The following is a 20734-nucleotide window of genomic DNA, read 5'->3' as shown; positions in this document are numbered from 1 at the left end:
GCAGGCGGCCAGTGAAGAAGTTCGTGGTGATCCAAGCCTGGATCAGGGGAGAAGACCTGTGAGCAGAGGGGACCAAGTTCTGAATCACTAGCCAGTGATTTAGGTGGGCACCAGGATGGCACCGGACGAAGTCACCTCGACCAGGTGAGTGGGCGCTGCTGGGCTCTGCAGTCTCTCGGACCAGGAGGCGTTGTCGGCGACCAGGATGGAGGTGCGAGCTGTCCCACGAAGGTCTCTGCTGTCGACGTCGCTGGACCCAGGATTGGGGCAACAAGTCTTGGCAAATGCAAGCCCACGCGGTGGACCTAAAATGGCGTCTTGAGTGGACCAGGAGGGTCCAGGGTGCTCCTCTTTTGGAGGGGAGCAAGGGCTAGTTTGGAGCAACCAAACCAGCGGTGTTTGTCGTCGTGAAGCGTCGTAAGAGGGCCACTAGCCAACGGGCAAGTGACCGGGACAACGCGGTGAGCAGCAAAGAGCAGAAGGGCCCCACGCAGATCTCGTGGATGCAGGGGGGCTGAACTTCGTTGCTGGAGCTGCTCAGGGTCGGGGCTTCTCTTACCCCAAAGCACTCAGTCGAGGGTCACTCGGTGGTCGTGCTGGACAAGCGTTGTGCAGTCTTCAAAGATGGCCGGTCCCTCGGGGTCTCGTCACACCCACGGATCACAGCTGGGCTGATGATGCAGGTTGAGGTCAGAGGTGCCAGGGAAGCCGGTTCTCGTCGTGCTGGGCAGTCTTGATCCGGAGGAGGGACTTACAGCAGACCGCGATGCTTGGTTGATGCCTGCTGCTGCAGGGTGACTACTCCTTAGTCACAAGGGAGAAATCTTAGGAAGAGTCTTGAGGTCCTTTCGTGGAAAGTTGGTTCAGGATTCAAAGATCTAATTTGGAAGGGGGCCTGCTCCTACCTTTATCCTGCAAAAGGGGGCTGGCAGGCGACTAAGTTCTGCCCTATGGGTGGGACTAGGAGGGGGGTGGTTACACCCCTCTCCTTTGGCGGGCTTTCCCCAGATCAGGGGCTGGAGTGCCCCTGGTACTGGTTCAAGCCGGCCTATGCACAGTGAGCACCGGGGTGCCACTTGCAGTCACCTTCCTCTAAAGCCCTGCCTACCTAGGATACACAAAATCCTGTCTGGGACGGTGCTGGCACCGCCCCTGGCAGGAAACCCTTTGTCCTTGCCTCCTGTGCTGGGAGGACTCCCAGCAGCAGGAGGGCAGACTTGTGTCTCGGTGGCAGCATCCATCTTGTGGAGCTGAGGCTATGTCTGACTTTAACCGGGGTTACAGGTTACATACATGTCGTGTCCCTCTAGAAGGGTGGAATGCTAACCCCGTCGCCAGAATTGGCGAGGGGTTAGTATTCCAATTCGTATGACACCTTACTCGACATGTTTTGATAAAGCGATACCAGAGTTGGCATATAACCGCGAGGATTATAATGCACTTAAGAGTATATGGTATGCGTTATCATGGAACAGCTATTAGGACTTGGTTCCGCAAGCTGCAAACGGGCTCAGCTCATGCCAGAGCACCATTTCACATTATTCCACGCACTCTGCCTTCAGGATTGTTAAGGCCTGCCATAGGAGTGACTGATAGGAATATATGTGTCCATTTTAGGTTTAGATATAGGAATACTATATCTAAAGCAAAGGGTGATTACACCACCTTGCCCCAGCTGTCAAGCAGCCAGTTGTGTCTGATTTAGTTAGTCAACCCAGGGGTGGCATAATACATGCTGCAGGCCCTGGGAGACTTCTGGGTGCACCTCAGCCCTGGGTACAGGGACTTGGAGAGGGCCCAGTGCCAATTCAGTACCTGGGTACAATTTGGAGTGGAGAGAACAGCTAGGCTGTGGGTCTGATTAGCTGGCCCACAGCCAGGGAAAGTCGTAAACCAGTGAAGCAAAAAGCAAAAAATCTGGGTGATCATAGGATTGCAGACCCTACTCTCCTACATGACCCCCCCCCAAAACTTTGGGACAATAAGTTAACCTTGACCAGGTGAGTCTTCTTGCTCTAAGTGGAAATACCTGGAGAGCCCATCAGCATTGCCATGATCAGTACCAGGTCTATGCTCCACTGTAAAATCCATCCCCTGTAGGGAAATGGACCACCTAAGTAGTTTGGGGTTTTCACCCTTCATCTGATTTAGCCATAAGAGGGGCTTATGGTCGGTCTGAATCTTAAAGTGAGTGCCAAACGAGTATGACCTCAACTTTTTCAGGGCCCACACCACAGCAAAGGCCTCCCTCTCAATAGCTGACCAATTTTTCTCTCTGGGGGTCAGCCTTCTGCTAATAAAAGCAATGGGCTGGTCGTTACCATCAAAATTCAGCTGAGATAGAACAGCTCCCACACCCAACTCAGAAGCATCTGTTTGGTCAATGAAGGTCTTGGAGTAATCTGGACTCTTTAGGATAGGTGCTGTGCACATGGCCTGCTTTAGGTCATTGAATGCTTTCCGACAGCTTGCTGTCCACTGAACTTTCTTTGGCATCTTTTTACTTGTCAGGTCATTAAGTGGAGTCACAATGGACCCATAATTCTTGACAAATTTCCTATAGTAACCAGTCAGGCCCAAGAAAGCTCGAACCCGAGTCTGGGTGGTTGGAGGAGCCCAGTCCTTGATGGCCTGTATCTTGCTCTCCAAGGGTTGAACCTGGCCTCCACCTACAAGGTGGCCCAGGTATAGAACCTGTGTCTGCCCTATCTGGCACTTGGTGGCCTTGATAGTGAGACCTGCCTTTTGCAGTGCCTCTAACACTTTCCTCAGGTGGACCAGGTGATCCTCCCAGGTGGAACTAAAGACAGCTATATCATCAAGATATGCTGCACAGAAGTCATCCAACCCAGTGAGAACTTGATTCACCAGCCTTTGGAAGGTGGCAGGTGCATTTTTCAAACCAAAGGGCATTACCACAAATTGATAATGCCCACCAGGGGTAGAAAATGCTGTCTTGGGTTTGGCCTCCTCAGCTAACCTGATTTGCCAATACCCAGCTGTCAGGTCAAATGTACTTAAGTAGTTGGCAGAAGCCAATCTATCTATAAGTTCATCTGCTCTTGGTATTGGGTGGGCATCAGTCTTAGTGACTGCATTGAGTCCTCTGTAGTCTACGCAAAACCTCATCTCTTTCTTACCACCCTGGGTGTGAGGCTTTGGCACTAGAACTACTGGGCTAGCCCAAGGGCTATCTGAGGGCTCAATGACTCCCAGCTCCAACATTTTCTGCACTTCTGTCTTGATGCAGTCTCTGACATGATCAGGCTGTCTGTAGATTTTACTCTCGACAGGCAGACTGTCTCCAGTGTCCACTTCATGGGTACACCAATCAGTTTGACTGGGTGTCAGAGAGAACATATGTCTAAAGGATTGCAGAACTTGTCTACAATCCTGTTGCTGATGTTCAGAGAGGCTGCCACAAAAGACAACACCATCTACTGATCCATCATCAGGATTCTGAGTGAGCAGGTCTGGGAGAGGGTCACTCTCTTCCTCCTGTCCCTCATCTGTGGCCATGAGCAAGCTCATGTCCTTCCTGTCGACATATGCCTTGAGCCTGTTCACATGGAGCACCCTGAGGGGGCTCCTGGGGGTTCCAAGGTCCACCAGGTAGGTGACCTCTCCCTTTTGCTCAATGATGGTGTGGGGCCCAGACCATTTGTCTTGGAGTGCTGCTGGGGCCACTGGCTCCAGCACCCACACCTTCTGTCCAGGCTGGTACACAGTCAGGACAGCCTTCTGGTCATGCAAAGCTTTTTGGAGTTCTTGGCTGGCCTCAAGGTTTTTAGTTGCCTTCTCCATGTATTCAGCCATCCTGGAGCGGAGACCAAGTACATAGTCCACTATGCTGGTTGCAGGCTTTTTGAGAGGTCTCTCCCATCCTTCCTTCACCAAACACAGGGGTCCTCTTACAGGATGCCCATACAGAAGTTCAAAAGGGCTGTAGCCAACCCCCTTCTGTGGGACCTCTCTGTAAGCAAACAAGAGGCAGGGTATCAGGACATCCCATCTACGCCTGAGCTTTTCAGGTAGTCCATGAATCATCCCTTTGAGGGTCCTGTTGAATCTTTCAACAAGCCCATTGCACTGTGGATGATAGGGTGTGGTGAACTTGTAGTTGACACCACATTCCTTCCACATTGCAGTCAGATATCCTGACATGAAGTTTGCACCCCTGTCAGAAACAACCTCCTTAGGGAAGCCCACTCTGGAGAACACTCCAACTAGGGCCCTTGCCACTACAGGTGCTGTAGTGGTCCTAAGTGGAATAGCTTCAGGATACCTGGTGGCATGGTCCACCACCACCAGTATAAACTTGTGCCCTGATGCTGTCTGGGGTTCCATTGGACCAACAATGTCAATCCCCACTCTTTCAAAGGGAACCCCCACCACAGGTAGTGGTATGAGGGGGGCCTTTGTTGTGCCACCTGACTTACCACTGGCTTGGCAAGTGACACAGGAGCGACAAAACTCCTTGGTATTCTCACTCATGTGAGGCCAGTGAAAGTGTGAGACAAGCCTGTCCCAAGTCTTTGTCTGACCTAAGTGACCCGCAAGGGGAATTTCATGGGCCAAGGTGAGAAGGAAACTCCTCTGAGACAAGGGGATGACCAGCCTCCTGGTTGCACCAGGCTTGGGGTCTCTTGACTCGGAGTACAGGAGTCCATCTTCCCAGTATACCCTGTGGGCACCTGTGGCATTCCCTGCAGCCTCAGCAGCAGCCTGCTGTCTGAGGGGTTCAAGGGAAGGGCAGTCTAACCGTGCCTTCCCCAGGTCTGCTCTGGAGGGTCCCCCTGAGCCCAGAAACTCAACTTGATCAAGTTCAAGCTCTTTAGGCTCAGTTTCCCTCAGCTCTCTCAGATCAGCCTCCTCAGAGACTTGATCCTCAACCTGGGGCAAGGGGGAAGGCAATGCCTTAACCCTACTGCTCTTCTTCTTGGAAGGTGTCTGGTCCATTGTTCCAGGATCCAGCACCTGTTCAGTGGGGCATCTTCTGGCCTGTAACCTAGTCACAGCAAGCACATGTGCTGGCAAGCCTAACATTTCCATGTGAGTCCTCTGCTCCACTTCTGACCATAGTGATGACTCCAAATCATTGCCCAACAAACAATCCACTGGGAGGTCTGAACTAACCACAACTTTCTTTTGGCCACTTACCCCTCCACAGGAAAAAGCAACAATCGCCATACTATGACTGGTAGTGACGTTGCTGGCATTGGTCACCAGGAAATCTGTACCTGGCATGATCTGTCCAGGGTCCACAAAGTAAGCCTCTTTTTAGAGCAGGTGGCACAAGCTCTAAAAAGGCCTTTTTTCTCCTCTACTGCCATAAAGAGAAAACAGACCAAGATTTTAGAGTAATCTAGAAATATATAACTGAAGAATTCTCTCAAAAGTAGTAGAATAAGGAATAACTGAGCAGAGCTCAGTCGTGACTCCCTTGCACAACGTGCGGTAGAAAATCTGAAGGTCTGAGGTTCTCAGGAAGGTTCTAAAGGGTGAGGCTGTTCTGATTGGTTGTGTGTTTTATTTGGTCTCTTTTACAAAAAGAGGTGGATATGTTATAAAACTGAAATGGGCCTAGGCCTAGTTTCTGGTTTATGTAGCTTTGCATTGCCATTTTGATTTACCGGGGACTCCCATCTCGACAACAGGGAATGACTCAAGCATGTGAATATATGAAAGTTCCAATACTGGAGTAACTTGTACTACACTCACCTGAACATATGAAGGTGTCCTTGGGAATTAAAACTGAACAGAATAAGTCATACAAAGAGCTTGCACAATCCATTTACAATATACAGCTGACTCTGGTGTACCTGGTCTTAGAAATGCATTGTAGACGAGAGTAGAGGCAACCCCACTTTCATACAGGGTGAATTAGGCAGCATTGCCAACCCCACCAAGGTGTGAATGGGCACAGTGTGGCTTGCCAGCGGCATTCCTGCAGCTTGGGTGAACTGTGGTGGGACCTAAAAATTCTTCGTACACAAGCTGCATTGCACATCAGGGAGAAAACCGGAAGAAAAAAAGAATCTGCCGATATGTCTTGCTGGCAATATGTTGCACCTGTAAACTCAAAATGCTGTGTGCAAGACAGAAGGTGCTTTGACAGCCTATGAGATGGAAGAGATTACTTCTCCCATCTCACAGGCCAAGTAAAAAAGCCACTGGTGGCTTTAACCAGACGTAAAGAGTTGCCATAAGGCACTTAGTAATGGACCTAGGATTGTGGACTCTTCACATCGTGTGTGTGAGAGAGAAATAGCCTCCTGCCCTCCTAAAAGATCAACATCTTTAGGCATAACAGGATTTCCTTCCAATATGGAGCCCACATTCCATCAGAACGCTGAGTGTGAGAGATGGAAGAGGATTCTGGACAGCCTATGCGATGGAAGAGCAAGCTCAGAGGAAATCCTGGGGGACGAGGCTGGAACACTAGACACAGAAAAATGTTGGGGTACTTGGATAACCTTATAACGGATTGAACAGATGGGAGCACAAGTTACTACAGCCGAGACACGTTTGATCACTTTGAATTCACATCTATCTTAAACCTCAAATCAAAGGTGGAATATTTGGAAAAAGATGCTAAGGGCAGGAGGATCAGCATTTTGGAATTCCCCATTTACACAGAGCTTGCAAACTAACATTTCCGAGGGAATTTTGTGCGATATTGCGATGTGGAGGTCAGAGTACCAGCCTTGAGGGATTTCTGATTATCCACTAAGGATTGAAAAGGCTAAAGGGAGGGTATTAGCAGAGCTGGTTGACAGGGGTGAGTAAGATTAGGTTTCCAAAGACTGACAAAAGGAAGGGCAAAATGCCAGCAAACTGCTCCAGAGTTCACATTTTTCCAGATCTCAGCCTCATGAATCAATAAGCTACTGTTCATACATGTACCTGGAGTTCTGCTGGTCTGGAGCCTAGTCTGATGGAACTCTGTTTTGAAGGCTGGAAAAGGAGAGGTTTACCGAAGTTCAATTTTGACTGCATTGGAGGAGTTTAATGCAGTGATTTTCTCACCTCTTTCCTCTAGCCACTCCCTCCACCTTATATTTCCTCCTCACCTTGGTAGTTGCTCAGTGGAACGTGTTACTAGGACAGTAATGCAATTGACGTTATACATCAATTGGAAAAGTAAGTATTTCTTTATTTACGATGCTGCCTGTGATCGTTTTGCTACGGAGCTTCATGTACATGTGGAAGATTTGTTTCTCTGGTCTGGTGTCTTCATTAAAGAAAGATTTAAACCAAAAACCAATTGGCGAGTAATGATGGGATCCATTAAACTAATCGAAGTTTAGATTAATAAAGAATTTGCACAGATCACCCCCTCGTTGCCAGAAAAGAAGGTGCTCTGTTTAAGTGCTTCAGGGAATCCCCTGGCTTAGTGGTGAATGAATTTAGATTTAAAGTGCCTCCACTCCAGAGTCCTCGAGTAGCTATACTGGTGTTCAGGCAAAGGAGGTGGGATGTCGATAGTTCGAAGTATCATTCGTCGCAAGATTTGACAGGGTTCTGGCCGCACATTGCATCAGTGATTGGGGGGTGGGGTTGAGGGTTCGCGACAAGTCTGAAACTATTGTGTCTGGGCCCATTCCGGACTAATCTTTGCAAATTTGTAATTACTTGGCGATTTTCAGACGGTCGTGAACATTTTTGTGGCCTTCTATGGTCCTTATACATGCACAAAGGATGCAACTGGGTGCATTAGGTTAGCAGCACTAGGAAAAACTCATGGGCACCACAGATGCTGTAATCATTACCTGTAGTTAAGCCACAGCATGAACTGACTTGAGAAGCGATGCACACCATTTGAAGAGCCAATAACCCACTTGGCACACAAAGTTCCACAAAGACTGGCACTGCTTGTGCATCCCAAGACTCAACAGATCTCCCCAAGACTCTAAGCAAGAGGCTAACATTCTAACTCGCTGTCTCCACACTCACCTCTGCTAGATGCTGAAGTCGTGAAAGCAGGGGAGTCCGTTTATCGGAGCCCAGCCTTGTGATGTAGTTCGACCTTTTGCTGAACACATACAGGAGGTTTAGCACAGCCAGCACTACTTGCATATCTGAAGAAGCCAGTAAGGTTGTCAAATGCTGCAAAGAAAAACAAAGTTAGATTTACAATTTCAGAACTTCGCAGAAATTAATCAGTGCCAGAAAGTATCTAAGACAACATACCTCAATGGAGCTATACAGATGTCTGGAGAAGCTATACTCTATGAGCAAAGCAGTGAAATTCAGCACCGACAGGAGGAGGGCTTTGAGTTGCTCCTTCTCAGGCCGGTCACACACCAGCATCCACGACATATTCTCTACCGTCTGTCCAGCATCTGAAAGGATCCCATCGAAGCGGTCCAGCAGATCTACCCAGTGGTAAAGCTCACACTATAAATGGGAAACACAATAAATCAGCTTTAACCAGGCATGGAAGGAGCCAGCAGGAGAAAAGCAAAGAGTTACAGGGGCCAAACGTAGAACTGACAACGGTTTCAATCCCATCTAATTTTACACCCATAGCACTCAGAGCAGGAGACTTCTATATACACACACAACACCCTTTTAATCACATAGGCCAAACAGCATGTACTGCATCCTTATTACATTCACCTAAATGCTTGCTCCAAAACATCGCCAACAAGCATTGTTACATCTAGCTCTTTTAAACACTATGCACAACAAACGTTCATCTTAGTTAAATACAAAACAGTTCCCTTAGAGCTCCTCAAATCCAGTCAAGTAAAAGCCCATTCTATAACCTCATCACTACCAGCCATGCCCACCTAAAGTCTAACACTCAGCCAAGCACACCACCGTAAATAGCTCCTGACCCAAGCTACAATGGGTTCAAATGAGCAAGTACGTTCTACTGCAAGAGTAGACCCAAGTGCAGAACACAAATGACACATGCAACAAAAGATGACCGCAGTAAAAAAAAAATAATAATAATGTCTCATGTCACCAGAAAATTAAGCTTTCTGCACAGTTGTTAGTCGAATCGTCTCATGAAATTCGAGCTAAGAATAGAACTGTTAAAACACATTTGGCTGTAAAATAAAAGCCTGGCCTGAAATGGAACGAGCTGGAACTTCCATTTACAACACAGAAGTTGTAGTCGCAGTAGGGTTTTATGTTACCTTTCCAATGTTCCATGTCTTTATCTGTTGGAGCTCTAGTAGAAGTTGCTCATCAGTGCAAATCTTGAGTTTGTCAATCAGGGCTCGGCAATCCGCAGGCTGGATAGAAAAAATAAATAACGGCGATGAGAAGAAAGCAACCACCACAGTGTGGATGTAAAGTGCAGAAAGACTACTTTCTTCAACATGGCTAATCTGTACACTTCCACAGTGCGACAGCCTCAGGGGCTGTGAAATGCGTAACATGCAGAGAAAAACAGGTTGCTTCATGAGGGCTCAAGAGCAACAGGTCAGCTAACAAATGATACCTTCTTAGCAATCACCTCGAAGTATACTAATGACCAGAGAAAAAGAAGCACACCAAAGAGATGCGGTCACAGTTCTAACTTAAGGACCTTGAAACAAACCCAGGTGATAAATCTAGCACTGTAGCTTGACCAAAAAACAAGAATCGCAGAAATCACTTCATGAAAGTAAAGAGGAAAGCAAAACCCAAAAGGAGTGAAATCTATTAGTGTCCAAATTACATCATCACCTAAACATCCCATGATATTCTGGTTTCAGTAACCCAATTTCCTACTGAACGCACCATACCATTTAATGCACAGCACCTCATGCATTGGTAAAGCCAATATTTTTGCCTGCGTCAAAAACCAAAATGGATTTTTGCAGGTGCTCCAAAGAGTAAAAAAAATCGTTTTCAAAATCCACGACATAGGTGCCATTTTCCTTTTTTTATTGACTAATGTGGCAGACACCATTTACATCGGTAAATTAGGGGAGAAAAAAAATGCTAAATGCATATACGGGATTTTGATTTAGTGAACGCCTGACAGCAAATAGCAGCCTCTAGGCCACAAAAAGATACATTTAAAAAAAAAAAAAAAGACACAAAGAATCCATCAGGGATGGGTGAGCGATGGGGTAGCCCATGAAATGGAGGGCGCAAAACCAAAGGGGATGATGGATGGAGTGTTGAACATTGCAAGCATCACCCCCAGACGTGGGTCACTTTGCCACTGGATTCAATCTAGCCTGGCTGAGGATGGCCGATTAGCCAGAAACAGGTCCCAGGATGCTGGTTTCCGGTCCAGGGAAGACATGGCTTGGCAGTTCAGGCTGGACTGTTCCCATGAGGCACAGGGTCAGACTGATTTGCATATGGCCATGTCTGAACTGGGGTGGCGGAGGGAGCTAAAGAATGATAGATTAAACCCAGATCAGTTGAATGGGGGAGAGTGCTTGCAATGTTCAACACTACGTTCATCATACCCTTTGGTTTTGCCATGAAATGGAGGGAGCTTTGGAATGAGAAAAATGAAGCTGAGTGGAGGGAAGGAGGGTCAAAACAGGAGAGAACAATGCAGAGTGGAGGCAGGAGGAGAAGCAGACTAGCGAAAGAGTAGCATGCACGATGTGGCAGGGGAGAGAATACGAGCAAAAGCTGTAAAGAATGTCCCTCGTGTGAGGCAGTGTTAATAAATTCCACCCAGTCGGATCTCCTATGGGACAGTGAATTAGGCGTGCTTAACAGAAAGGTTCTATAATCCAAGTGTGGGATTCTGGGCATAGGATTCCGAAACGTAGGCAGGTATCCCTGATGCAATGAACAACAATATGCATGCAAGGCCACATTGCCAGGTGAAGACTATTTTGTTCATAAGGTTAAAGAAGGTTATAAACATCTGGCCACTTGAACGCTAACAAGTCAGAAAAGGACAGAACGTAGGCAAAGCAGGCCGCATGCTCAGATACCCAAGGATTTTGTGGCTATTCCCACTTTATCAAGGCAGAATAGGGTCTAGTGATCTTACAGTGAGGGATCCCCTCCGGTCAATGGTCCAGTGTTCAATCATGACTGCACTGGGTGAAATGAAACGGAACCGCTTTTATGAACCCAATATTCCATCCAATTCTCCTGAAAATAAGGTAGATTCCCTTTTCTTTAGTTTCTAATATAAGTATCCATAATTTCCTCAAACAGCTATGTATTCTTAACTCGCAACACCTCTCTTCCTTAAACCTTCATTGTTTGTCATAATTTATGTGATATTCTACAGACCACACGTTTCAAATCCACAAGGGTTTTCACCAGCACCATGAATACATTACCATAAACAAATCTTTGGTCACAAAAATGTAGACTCAAGGTCTTACAATTCCCTCATGCAGATCACACTGCTCGGGAACCATTTCTACGCCCAACTGGGAATCCACGCTAAATAGAAAGGAGGTAACATGCAAAGAATACTTCACGAAAACATTCGCTAGGGATTCAGCCGGTAGGGCTTGATGCGTCATGGCCAGATGCTTGCTGGAGAAGAGCAAACCAAAGGCCCTATAGCCCCATTGGTTAACACTGGACTTCGCACTCTGCACCCGGCCGCACTAGTGCTGCGATGGTGCTCTTTGAGTGGGTCCTTGACCCTGGGGGAACCCTTTTCTAATCACAGAAACTCAACCCTCAAAACCAATTGCTTACGTGCAAACCAATAATCACATTTTTTCCCCATAGGACTGCATTGACTGTTTTCCCTCTGATAATCAAGTGTCTAGTTGAGATTGTATGAAAACCCAAGCAACTGTGTTTAACTTACCTTTGTCTAGAAAATGCCCCAGTATGATATCTAGGCATAGCATACTCCGTAGAAAAAATGATTACAAAGTAATTAAAGTAATTACAAAGTAACGTCAACTGTCTTTAAATGTTTTACAAACATTTAACAAAGGCAATTTCATTCATCTTGCATATTCTTGTCAACCTGGCTTGAAAAGTACAATTTTAGTTACCTGTACCAAGTCCTGATTGGTTCTCAAAATAAAATACAACTAAAGAATTATCTTTTATACAAACAATTGGTCTGAGGTCAGTCTGAGTGTGTGACATAATTTCTTGCCAGTGTGTGTGTACAATAAATGCTTAAAACTACTCTGAAAGACTGCTCGCCCACACAACCACAAAAGAGTACGGTGAAATCTACTTTTACCTCTGTAAGCCTCTGGGGATCCAATGGACTCTGCACACTATACCTTACTTTGTTATAGTCTATACAGACCCAGCTTCCTACACCACTCATATTATTGTGGAAGCAGCATGGGTGTATGAAAGTCTTTGCCCCTCACTGCCCCGGTCAACTTTAAAGGGTCTTTTTAGACAACTACGCATGCCTTACCAAAGGCAGGGGTACTGTTTGCCTCCTTAATATGGCCACACCTTAGATGGTGCTTGAGACAAGCATAGGCAAAGTCAACTAGTTTTTTTTTTGCTGATGCTGTTCAAAGAAATAAAATGGTGGTTATTTCCAATGCAAACTAGAATCGACAAAAAGGGGTAACCAAAGTGCAGGGGAAGAAATGCGTTACTTACCTGTAACAGCAGTTATCCAGTATTGGTGTCTTTCATAGATTCACATGCCTGAATCATTCCCCGTCGTCGAGATGGGAGCCCCGGTAATAGAAAAGTAATGTCCTATAGACATACATAGAGAAAAATAGGCCTAAGGGCCTTGCCTTAGTAGCCTATGTCCTTTTGTAAAAAGGACCAAATTTCCAAAGGTAGCCAATCAGCTACCACCTCCCTCTAGAACCTTCCTGCCAGGAGCCTCAGTCTCTCAGATTTTCGTACGCACCAAGCTAGGTAGACGTAAGATATGCTCTGTAGTGAGAGATGAGTCCTTCCTGGGGAGGTGGGAGGGTTGCATGTGAATCTATGAAAGACACCAATACTGGATAACTGCTGTTACAGGTAAGTAACGCATTTCTTATCCAGTATTATGGGTGTCTTTCATAGATTCACATGCCTGAATCAGAATAGCAAGCAATACATTATGCACATATGCGATGGAATATAACAGTCTGAGATAATACATATCATGTGACTAGATACCATCAGTAATATAAAGAGTAAAGTAAATAAATGTGCATACCATTGCAGGACGGTGGGAAGTAGGAAGGCTCATCTTACTGGAAGAGATGGCGAAGTACAGCTTGGCCCACAGCTGCATCCTGCATCAGTTCCGTGTCCAGGCAGTAGTGTCTGGTAAAGGTGTGCGGCGATTTCCAGGTGGCCGCTCTGCAGATATCCAGAATCGGTACACCAGCGAATAGTGCTGCCGATGTGGACACAGCTCTCGTGGAATGTGCTCGGACTGAGGAATGTAATGGACGTCCGGCTTTGTCATGACAAAATGCAATTGTTGCCGATATCCATCTGGAAATGGATTGTTTGGAGAGTGGCATGCCTTTTCTCGGCCTGCTGAAGGCAACGAAAAGTTGTTTGGTCTTTCTGAAAGCTTTCGTTTTGTCCAGGTAAAATTTTAGACATCTCTTAATGTCCAAAGAGTGAAGAGATCTTTCCGCCACTGTGCCTGGGTTCGGGAAGAAGGAGCGAAGCACAAGCGGTTCATTGAGATGGAAGTCCGAGGGGACTTTAGGAATGAAACGGGGGTTGGTTCTTAAGATGAGTCTGTCTTCTCTAAATTGCAAGAAAGGATCCTGTATCGAAAGAGCTTGCAATTCACTGACTCTTCTGGCTGATGTTAGAGCTAAAAGAAGTGCAGTTTTCCAGGAAATGTATTTGAGTTCAGCCCTATGGATAGGTTCAAATGGATGTTTCATTAACTGATTGAGTACAATATTCAGATGCCACGTTGGTGGTATTCGTCTTGGTCTAGGGAAAGATCTGTAAAGCCCTTTAAGGAACTGTTTTATCAGTCTGTTGGACCATAGTGAAGGGCCTTTTGAAGACCTGGTGAAGCGAGAGATTGCTGCCAGGTGTACCCTGATGGAAGCATGCGCAAGACCTGTTTGGGCCAGATGCAGGAGATAAGGCAGTATCTGCTCTGGAGTGATCCTGAAAGGGTGTATATTGTTGTCTTTACACCAGATACAAAATCGCTTCCATTTCAAGGAATAAGTTTTGTTCGTACTAACTGCTCTTGCTTTAGCTAGGACTTCTTTGCACTCCTGCGGGATGCTTAGGTGACAGAATTCTCGGTACTCAGGAGCCAAGCCGATAATCTGAGAGATGTCAGATTCGGGTGGAGTATCTGGCCTTTGGACATCGAGAGTAGAGAAGGATGTTGAGGCAGTTGGATTGATGGACGGACTGAGAGGCGTCGGAGGTCCGCGAACCAATGTTGTCTCGGCCAGTATGGGGCCATGAGAATCAATGTGCAATGCTCCATTTTCATCTTCCGGATGACTCTGCTGATCAGGGGAAATGGCGGAAATGCGTACGCAAACACGTTGCGCCATGCGATGGAAAATGCATTTCCTAATGACCCCTGTTGGGGATGCCAACTTGCGAAGCTTTGGCATTTTTTGTTCTCCTTGGTGGCGAAGAGGTCTATTTGAGGTGTTCCCCATGCCGAGAAGATGTTGTCTAGAACTTGCTGGTTCAGTTCCCATTCGTGGGACATTGACCTCTGTCTGCTGAGAGCGTCTGCTATGACGTTGTCTTTTCCTGGGACATACTCCGATGTTAATGTGATGTTGTTGAGCAGTAGCCAGTTCCAAATTTTTTGTGATTCGCGAGACAGCGTCAGCGAGCGTGTCCCTCCCTGCTTGTTTAAGTAGTGCATTGTGGTCGTGTTGTCTGTCCTCACTAGCACTGCAGAATTTTTGATGCGAGGGAGGAATGCCTGTAGGGAGTGAAGGACTGCACGTAGTTCTAGGAGGTTGATATGCAGAGCCTTCTCTTGCTCCGACCATCTGCCGCTGATTTGTAAGTCTTGAAGGACTGCACCCCAGCCTTCGAGAGATGCGTCCGTCGTTATGACGTGTGGAGTTTCTGGTAACAAGAACGTGAGACCTTTGGATAGGTTCTTGTGCTTCATCCACCAGGCCAGCGTCTCGGATATTTGTCGAGTGACGACTATGTGATCCTCGAAGGAATCTGTACATTGGGTCCACTGTTTGGTCAGGGCCTCCTGAAGGGGGCGCATTCTGAGCCGACAGTGAGGGATGAGTAGAATGCAGGAAGACATCATCCCTAGAAGAGATTTGAAAATCCTTACTTTGATGGTTGGTTTTGAAGATATCGCGGTAGCTAGAGTCATCAGTTTGTTTTTTCTTTCCAGAGACGGGAAAGCTTTGGAGGAAATGGTGTTTATAGTGGCCCCCAGAAATGTTATTATCCTGGTGGGTTGTAAAGTAGATTTTTCGAAGTTGAGAGTCAAACCCAGGTTCCGGAAAATGTCGAGACAGGCGTTGGAAGATAGCTGTGCGTCCGTGAGAGACGGTGCTTTCACCAGCCAGTCGTCTAGGTAGGGGAAGACCTGGTGATTCTGTTGTCTCAGGTAAGCTGCCACAGGAGCCAGGCACTTTGTAAAAATGCGAGGTGCTGATTTGAGGCCAAATGGGAGGACACAAAATTGGTAATGGAGACCTGCTACTTCGAATCGTAGGAATTTTTTGTGTCGTTTGTGTATTGGGACATGGTAATATGCATCTTGCAGGTCCAAAGATGTCATAAAGTCTCCTTCCTCCAGGGAGCCTAAGATTTCCTGGATAGTCACCATACGAAACGATTGGCTTTTCAGGAAGGCATTGAGCGCCCTGAGATCTAGAATGGGCCTCCATTTCTTCTTTTTCTGTTGGATTAAAAAGAAGCGGGAATAAAATCCCTTTCCCTTTTGAGCTGATGGGACTCGCTCTATTGCTCCCTTTTTTATCATGGAAGAGATTTCCTGCAGTAACAGACGAAGGTGTTTGTGATGATGTTTGTGAGGAGGGGTGAACGGTGGGATGGAGTTGAATTCCAAGGTGTGACCGTGTTGAATCAATTGTAGTACCCACCGATCCGTCGTAATCATTTTCCAATTTTGGAGGAAATGTGTCAGCTTGCCACCAATTTTGAGCGGACCGGACGGTGGGGGGACTGGCTGCGGGAATTGGTCATTGTCTTCCGCCAGCCGTTTTCTTTTGCGATTTGCCCCTGAAGTTCGGTCTCCCGTAGGGGGTCTGACGACTTTGTTGTTGCTGCCGCTGTGGATATTGGGAGCGATTTTGATTATATGTGGATTTGCCTTGATAAGATCCTCTGTACGTGGATTGTCCTCGTCCTCTGTGCCCTCGAAAGGACTGGTTCCTGAATTGTAAAGTCCCGAGAGCCCTTGCAGTATCGGTGTCTTTCTTTATCGTCTGCAAGGCTTCATCTATTTTAGCTCCAAATAGTAGTTGTCCGTCATAGGGCATATCTACAACTTTGGTTTGTACTTCCTGTCTGAAGGACGTCGCTTTGAGCCAACCTTGTCTGCGCAAAACTGCGGCACCTGCAAGCTGTCTGAAGCCTGTCATGGCGACATCGACAGCTGAATCTATTATTTCTGATGCCGACATTTGACCTTCATGAAGGAGTGCCTGGACCTCATTTTTCAAGTCATCAGGCACGTGCGTGAGATACGGAGCAATGTCTTCCCATAGTTGCCTATTGTATCTGCCCAGCAGAGCAATGGCGTTGGCCACCTTGACCGTCATGGCTGACGTTGTGGAGAAGCGTTTGCCTATGCCATCCAATTTCCTGCCCTCCTTGTCTGGTGGTGCTGAGAGTGGCGAGGATGGGTTTCTGGAGTTCTTCTGGGCGGCTTGAGTGACGACCGAATCAGGTTTTGGATGTGAATTAAAACAAGTGGGTGCCGTTGACGGAGCCCTATATTTTTTGTCCAGTCTAGGGACCACTATGGAAACAGATGCAGGTGTTTGCATGAGTTGTAGCCCCTGTTCCCAGATATGTTCTATTATGGGAATGGATCGTGCCTCCTTCCTTATGGGGTCTTTGAAGTCATACAAGAAACAATCCGTTACCTTTGTTTCCATTGCCATGTGAAATCTAGTGGCCGCTCTCTCTATTAAATTGTGGAATCCCCCGATATCCACTGGTGGAGAGTCTGATGTGCTGGGTTCCGGTGTGGCCGGAGAATGAGCAACGTAATCCTCATCATCTCTGTTTTGAGAGAGGTCATCTCTAACCTCACCTTCCTCAGGAGGTTCGTCGTCATCATCAGAGGATTGTATGTTGTGAACCTGTTCAGTATCTTGAGGAATAACCAAAGGCGTTGGTCTTGCCCTTGGTGATCTTTGCTGTGTGGAAGATTCTTGAGAATTGCCATGTGATGGTGTCGCTGACTATTCTGGGAATCGCTTTTTATAGTCTGTGATCAGGAATTGAAGATCATGAACTATCTCGGCCGGTAATACGATCATTGGAGTGACTTGAGTATGTACCTGAGCCTGAACAGTTTCTTCCGTAAATATAACATCATCTCCGTCATCGTCAGTACTCTGGCATTTGACATTGAGATCTGACGGGCTAGTAGCTTGTTCGAAGTGGTCATCATCTGATTCGTCAGCTTGTAGTATGTGAGAAGGAAGCAGTGATGGAACCCTACTGGGTGATGTTAATTCGGGCGTAATAGGGAGTTTGGTGACCTTTTTTGATGGAATTAACTCCGCTTTTTTCCATGGCGTCGATGATGTCGTCGTCGACGAGGTCGTCGACGAGGTCGTCGACGGTATCGCCGTCGATCGCTTTTCAAGCGTCGAGTGTCCCTTCGCCGATGAAGCTGTCGTCGACGAGGCGGTCGTCGACGGAGTAGCCGTCGACGGTGCCTTCGTCGTCGACGGAGTAGCCGTCGACGGTGCCTTCGCCGTCGTCGATGCGGTCGTCGACGGTACCTTCGCCGTCGTCGTGGACGTCGACGGCAGTTTTGGCGTCGTAGTAGCCGTCGACGGTGCAGTTGTCGTCGGCGGTGCTCCTACCGTCGTCGGTGTCTTCGTCGACGATGCGGTGGACGTCGACTGAATTCTCGTCGACGATGTCGGTGTTTTCTGTTTTGTCGACGTCGACGGAGATGACGACGGAGTTTTGACAAACGATTGCTGTTTTTTAATAAGTACAATCGACGATATTGGCTTACCCGTCGTCGACGAGTGGGTGGTCGTCGTCGTTGAAGTCAAGGCTGACGATGCCACCGTCGTCGAGATTGTCGTCGTCGATGTGGAAACATAGGTCGTTTTCCTTGAAGATAATGTCATGGAAGTAGACGACGAGGACTGCGATGGCTTTCTGAAGGTTGCAGCATCCTTCACAGACGTGTCAGATCTTGCCTCAGAAGACTTTGAAGTAGTCTTTTTGTGAGGGACGTCTGGATGGCCAGGGGAAGCCTCCCTTGGCCTTTTTAAGGACAGTTTTGAGGAAACTGAAGCCATTTCACTGCCCTCCGAGGAGAGCACCTCAACATCTCTGGTTTTTAGTCTGTTTAACCAGAGGAGCAGTCTGCCTTCTCTATCCTTAAGTGTTTTGGTAGAGAATGTTCTACATACCCTACAGTCCTTTACTGTGTGGTCAGGGTAGAGGCAGTAGAGGCAAGTCTCATGCTTGTCGTCGACGTGCAGTCTCTTCTTGCCACAAGAAGAACAAGCTCTGAATAGTCCTCTTTTCTGTTGTTCAGCCATAGTTGAAGTTGAATCCAAGTTATTTGAAGAAAGTAAAGAATTTGAAGAAACCTGAGGAGAGCTCAGGTGGGGACTCCCTAGCACAACGTGCGGTAGAAAATCTGAGAGACTGAGGCTCCTGGCAGGAAGGTTCTAGAGGGAGGTGGTAGCTGATTGGCTACCTTTGGAAATTTGGTCCTTTTTACAAAAGGACATAGATAGGCTACTAAGGCAAGGCCCTTAGGCCTATTTTTCTCTATGTATGTCTATAGGACATTACTTTTCTATTACCGGGGCTCCCATCTCGACGACGGGGAATGATTCAGGCATGTGAATCTATGAAAGACACCCATAATACTGGATAAGGACATGGGATTAGAGTAAAAAAAACAGGGGGTTGTGAGAAGCTGGGTTTCTGTTGCAACTCCTCACTTTAACAGACTACTGATGCACTTTGTCTTGAAGTGCCCAGAGTCCCTGCCAATCAGGTTCCCAGGGCGGTGTTCTTTCCCCAAAACTGTACCCAATTGGCATTTCTGGCCACAGGTCAGCCCCCGGTAAATAGTACCACAGGTACCCAGGGCACTGTAACCATGGAAGCCCTCTAAGGGCTGCAGCACTTGTTGTGCCACCCTTAAAGGTCCTGTACCTTCATACTCACACACTGCCTTTGCAGGCTGCGTGTCTTAGTGCAGGACAAATTGAAGAGTCGACATGGCACACATCCCTAGGTGTCATGCCTACAACCCACTGTCCTGGCGTAGATCAGTCACCCCTCTAGCTGGGTGACCCATACCAGTGGTGAGGGTACAAGCACATGAGCCCTGTACCCCTACAGTGTCCAAGTCCATTCTTAGACATAATAAGTGCAGTGCTGCCATTAAGAGTAAATGGTGCTGGGAGGTTGTCATTACAAATTCCACAGCACCACGATGGCTGCACTGAAAACTGGGAAGTTTGGTATCAAACTTTTCAGCACATTAAACCCGCTGATGCCTGTGTGGGATTTAATGAAAAATGCATACAGAGGGCATCTTAGAGAGGCCCCCTGAAAAGCAACCTACCACTAGTGTCAAGGCTGAGAGGCTGCTTTCAACTGCCACCACCAGGCATGTTTCTGGACCCCTGAGTCACGAGCCTGCTGCTCTCGGGCCTGAAACAATGCACATCCTGGGACGAGGGGCCAAGCCTCCTCCCCCAGGATGGGCAGGGTCAACGAAGGTGAAGCTTTAAAGGCTTGGCGCCTTTGAGCATGTGAACCAGCGGGAAAAACAAGTGAGGAAGAAAGGTGTGCCCACCTCTGCCAACTCCACCCCTCAGGTGGGGGAGACGAGGTGAAGCACAACTCAGTCCGGACCATCTTGCAAATGGGGGGGGGGGACCCAGCCAACCAAGGAAAGGCTTATGCCCCCTCCCACTGGAGGGTGGCATAATAGGAGACTGTACCCACCCCAGGGAAGGGACCCATTGGTCCCAACCTTCTACCTATCTGTAACACCCCTAAATCTAGTATTTAGGGGCACCTGGACACTAGTATTAGGTCGTTTTTCAGAGATCTCCAAGAGGACCTCGGATTGCATTTTCATTAAATTCCACACTGCCCCTGGCACTTTCTTACAAAGGACAATTTCCCACTTAATATTTGGCTAGGAAAAAGAGGATGTAGGGTTTACTGCCATCACACTGGCAATATCAGAGGAAGTGTGGTTGAGGGGCACAATTTAGGGTAGCAAGAAGCCGCTTCACACTAGAAGAAAACACTTTGCCCTTGAGCAAGATGAGTAAAACTGGGACCATCCACCTTCTGATCGAGGACTAAGTTATTTAACTCCTCCTAACCCCCAAATTTGGTTCAAACAGGGGATTAATTAGTCCCAGACCTGGCCAGGCAAGCACAGGTGGAGAAAGATTTTCCCCTCGCGCTCTAGTACCGTAAAACAGATGGAATGGTAATTAGGCAGGCGTACGCATTTATGTGCAAATCACTAAGCAGCGGTCTTATGTTTTGTACAGTTTTTCTTCTTAGGTTTGCAAACAGCATCCTGTTCACGTACACCAGTTATGAATCTACACTGAGTCCTATTAACCTGCATGCCCTTTTTGAATAAAAAGCAGAATTGAACAGCTGAATAGATTTTCGGCTGATTTTT

General features: G+C 47.3%; 1 protein-coding gene across 2 annotated transcripts in view; it reads right to left on the bottom strand.

Annotated features, from left to right (window-relative positions):
* The window catches only part of HUWE1 (HECT, UBA and WWE domain containing E3 ubiquitin protein ligase 1), a 1655742-nt gene that overhangs the window by 1581137 nt on the left and 53871 nt on the right, over positions 1-20734 (bottom strand). For both annotated transcript variants that reach the window (XM_078664564.1, XM_078664565.1), the window contains exons 3-5: positions 9150-9248; positions 8194-8400; positions 7957-8109 (exon numbers count right to left, since the gene is read on the bottom strand). In XM_078664564.1, coding sequence (XP_078520690.1) covers positions 7957-8109; positions 8194-8400; positions 9150-9248 — 459 coding nt within the window. The remainder of the gene's footprint in view (positions 1-7956; positions 8110-8193; positions 8401-9149; positions 9249-20734) is intronic.

Source organism: Lissotriton helveticus, chromosome 10 (genome assembly GCF_964261635.1).
Source record: "Lissotriton helveticus chromosome 10, aLisHel1.1, whole genome shotgun sequence".
In the NCBI taxonomy this organism is placed as follows: Eukaryota; Metazoa; Chordata; class Amphibia; order Caudata; family Salamandridae; genus Lissotriton; species Lissotriton helveticus.
Note: the sequence above shows the minus strand (reverse complement) of the source record. Positions and strands in the feature narration are given on the sequence as shown.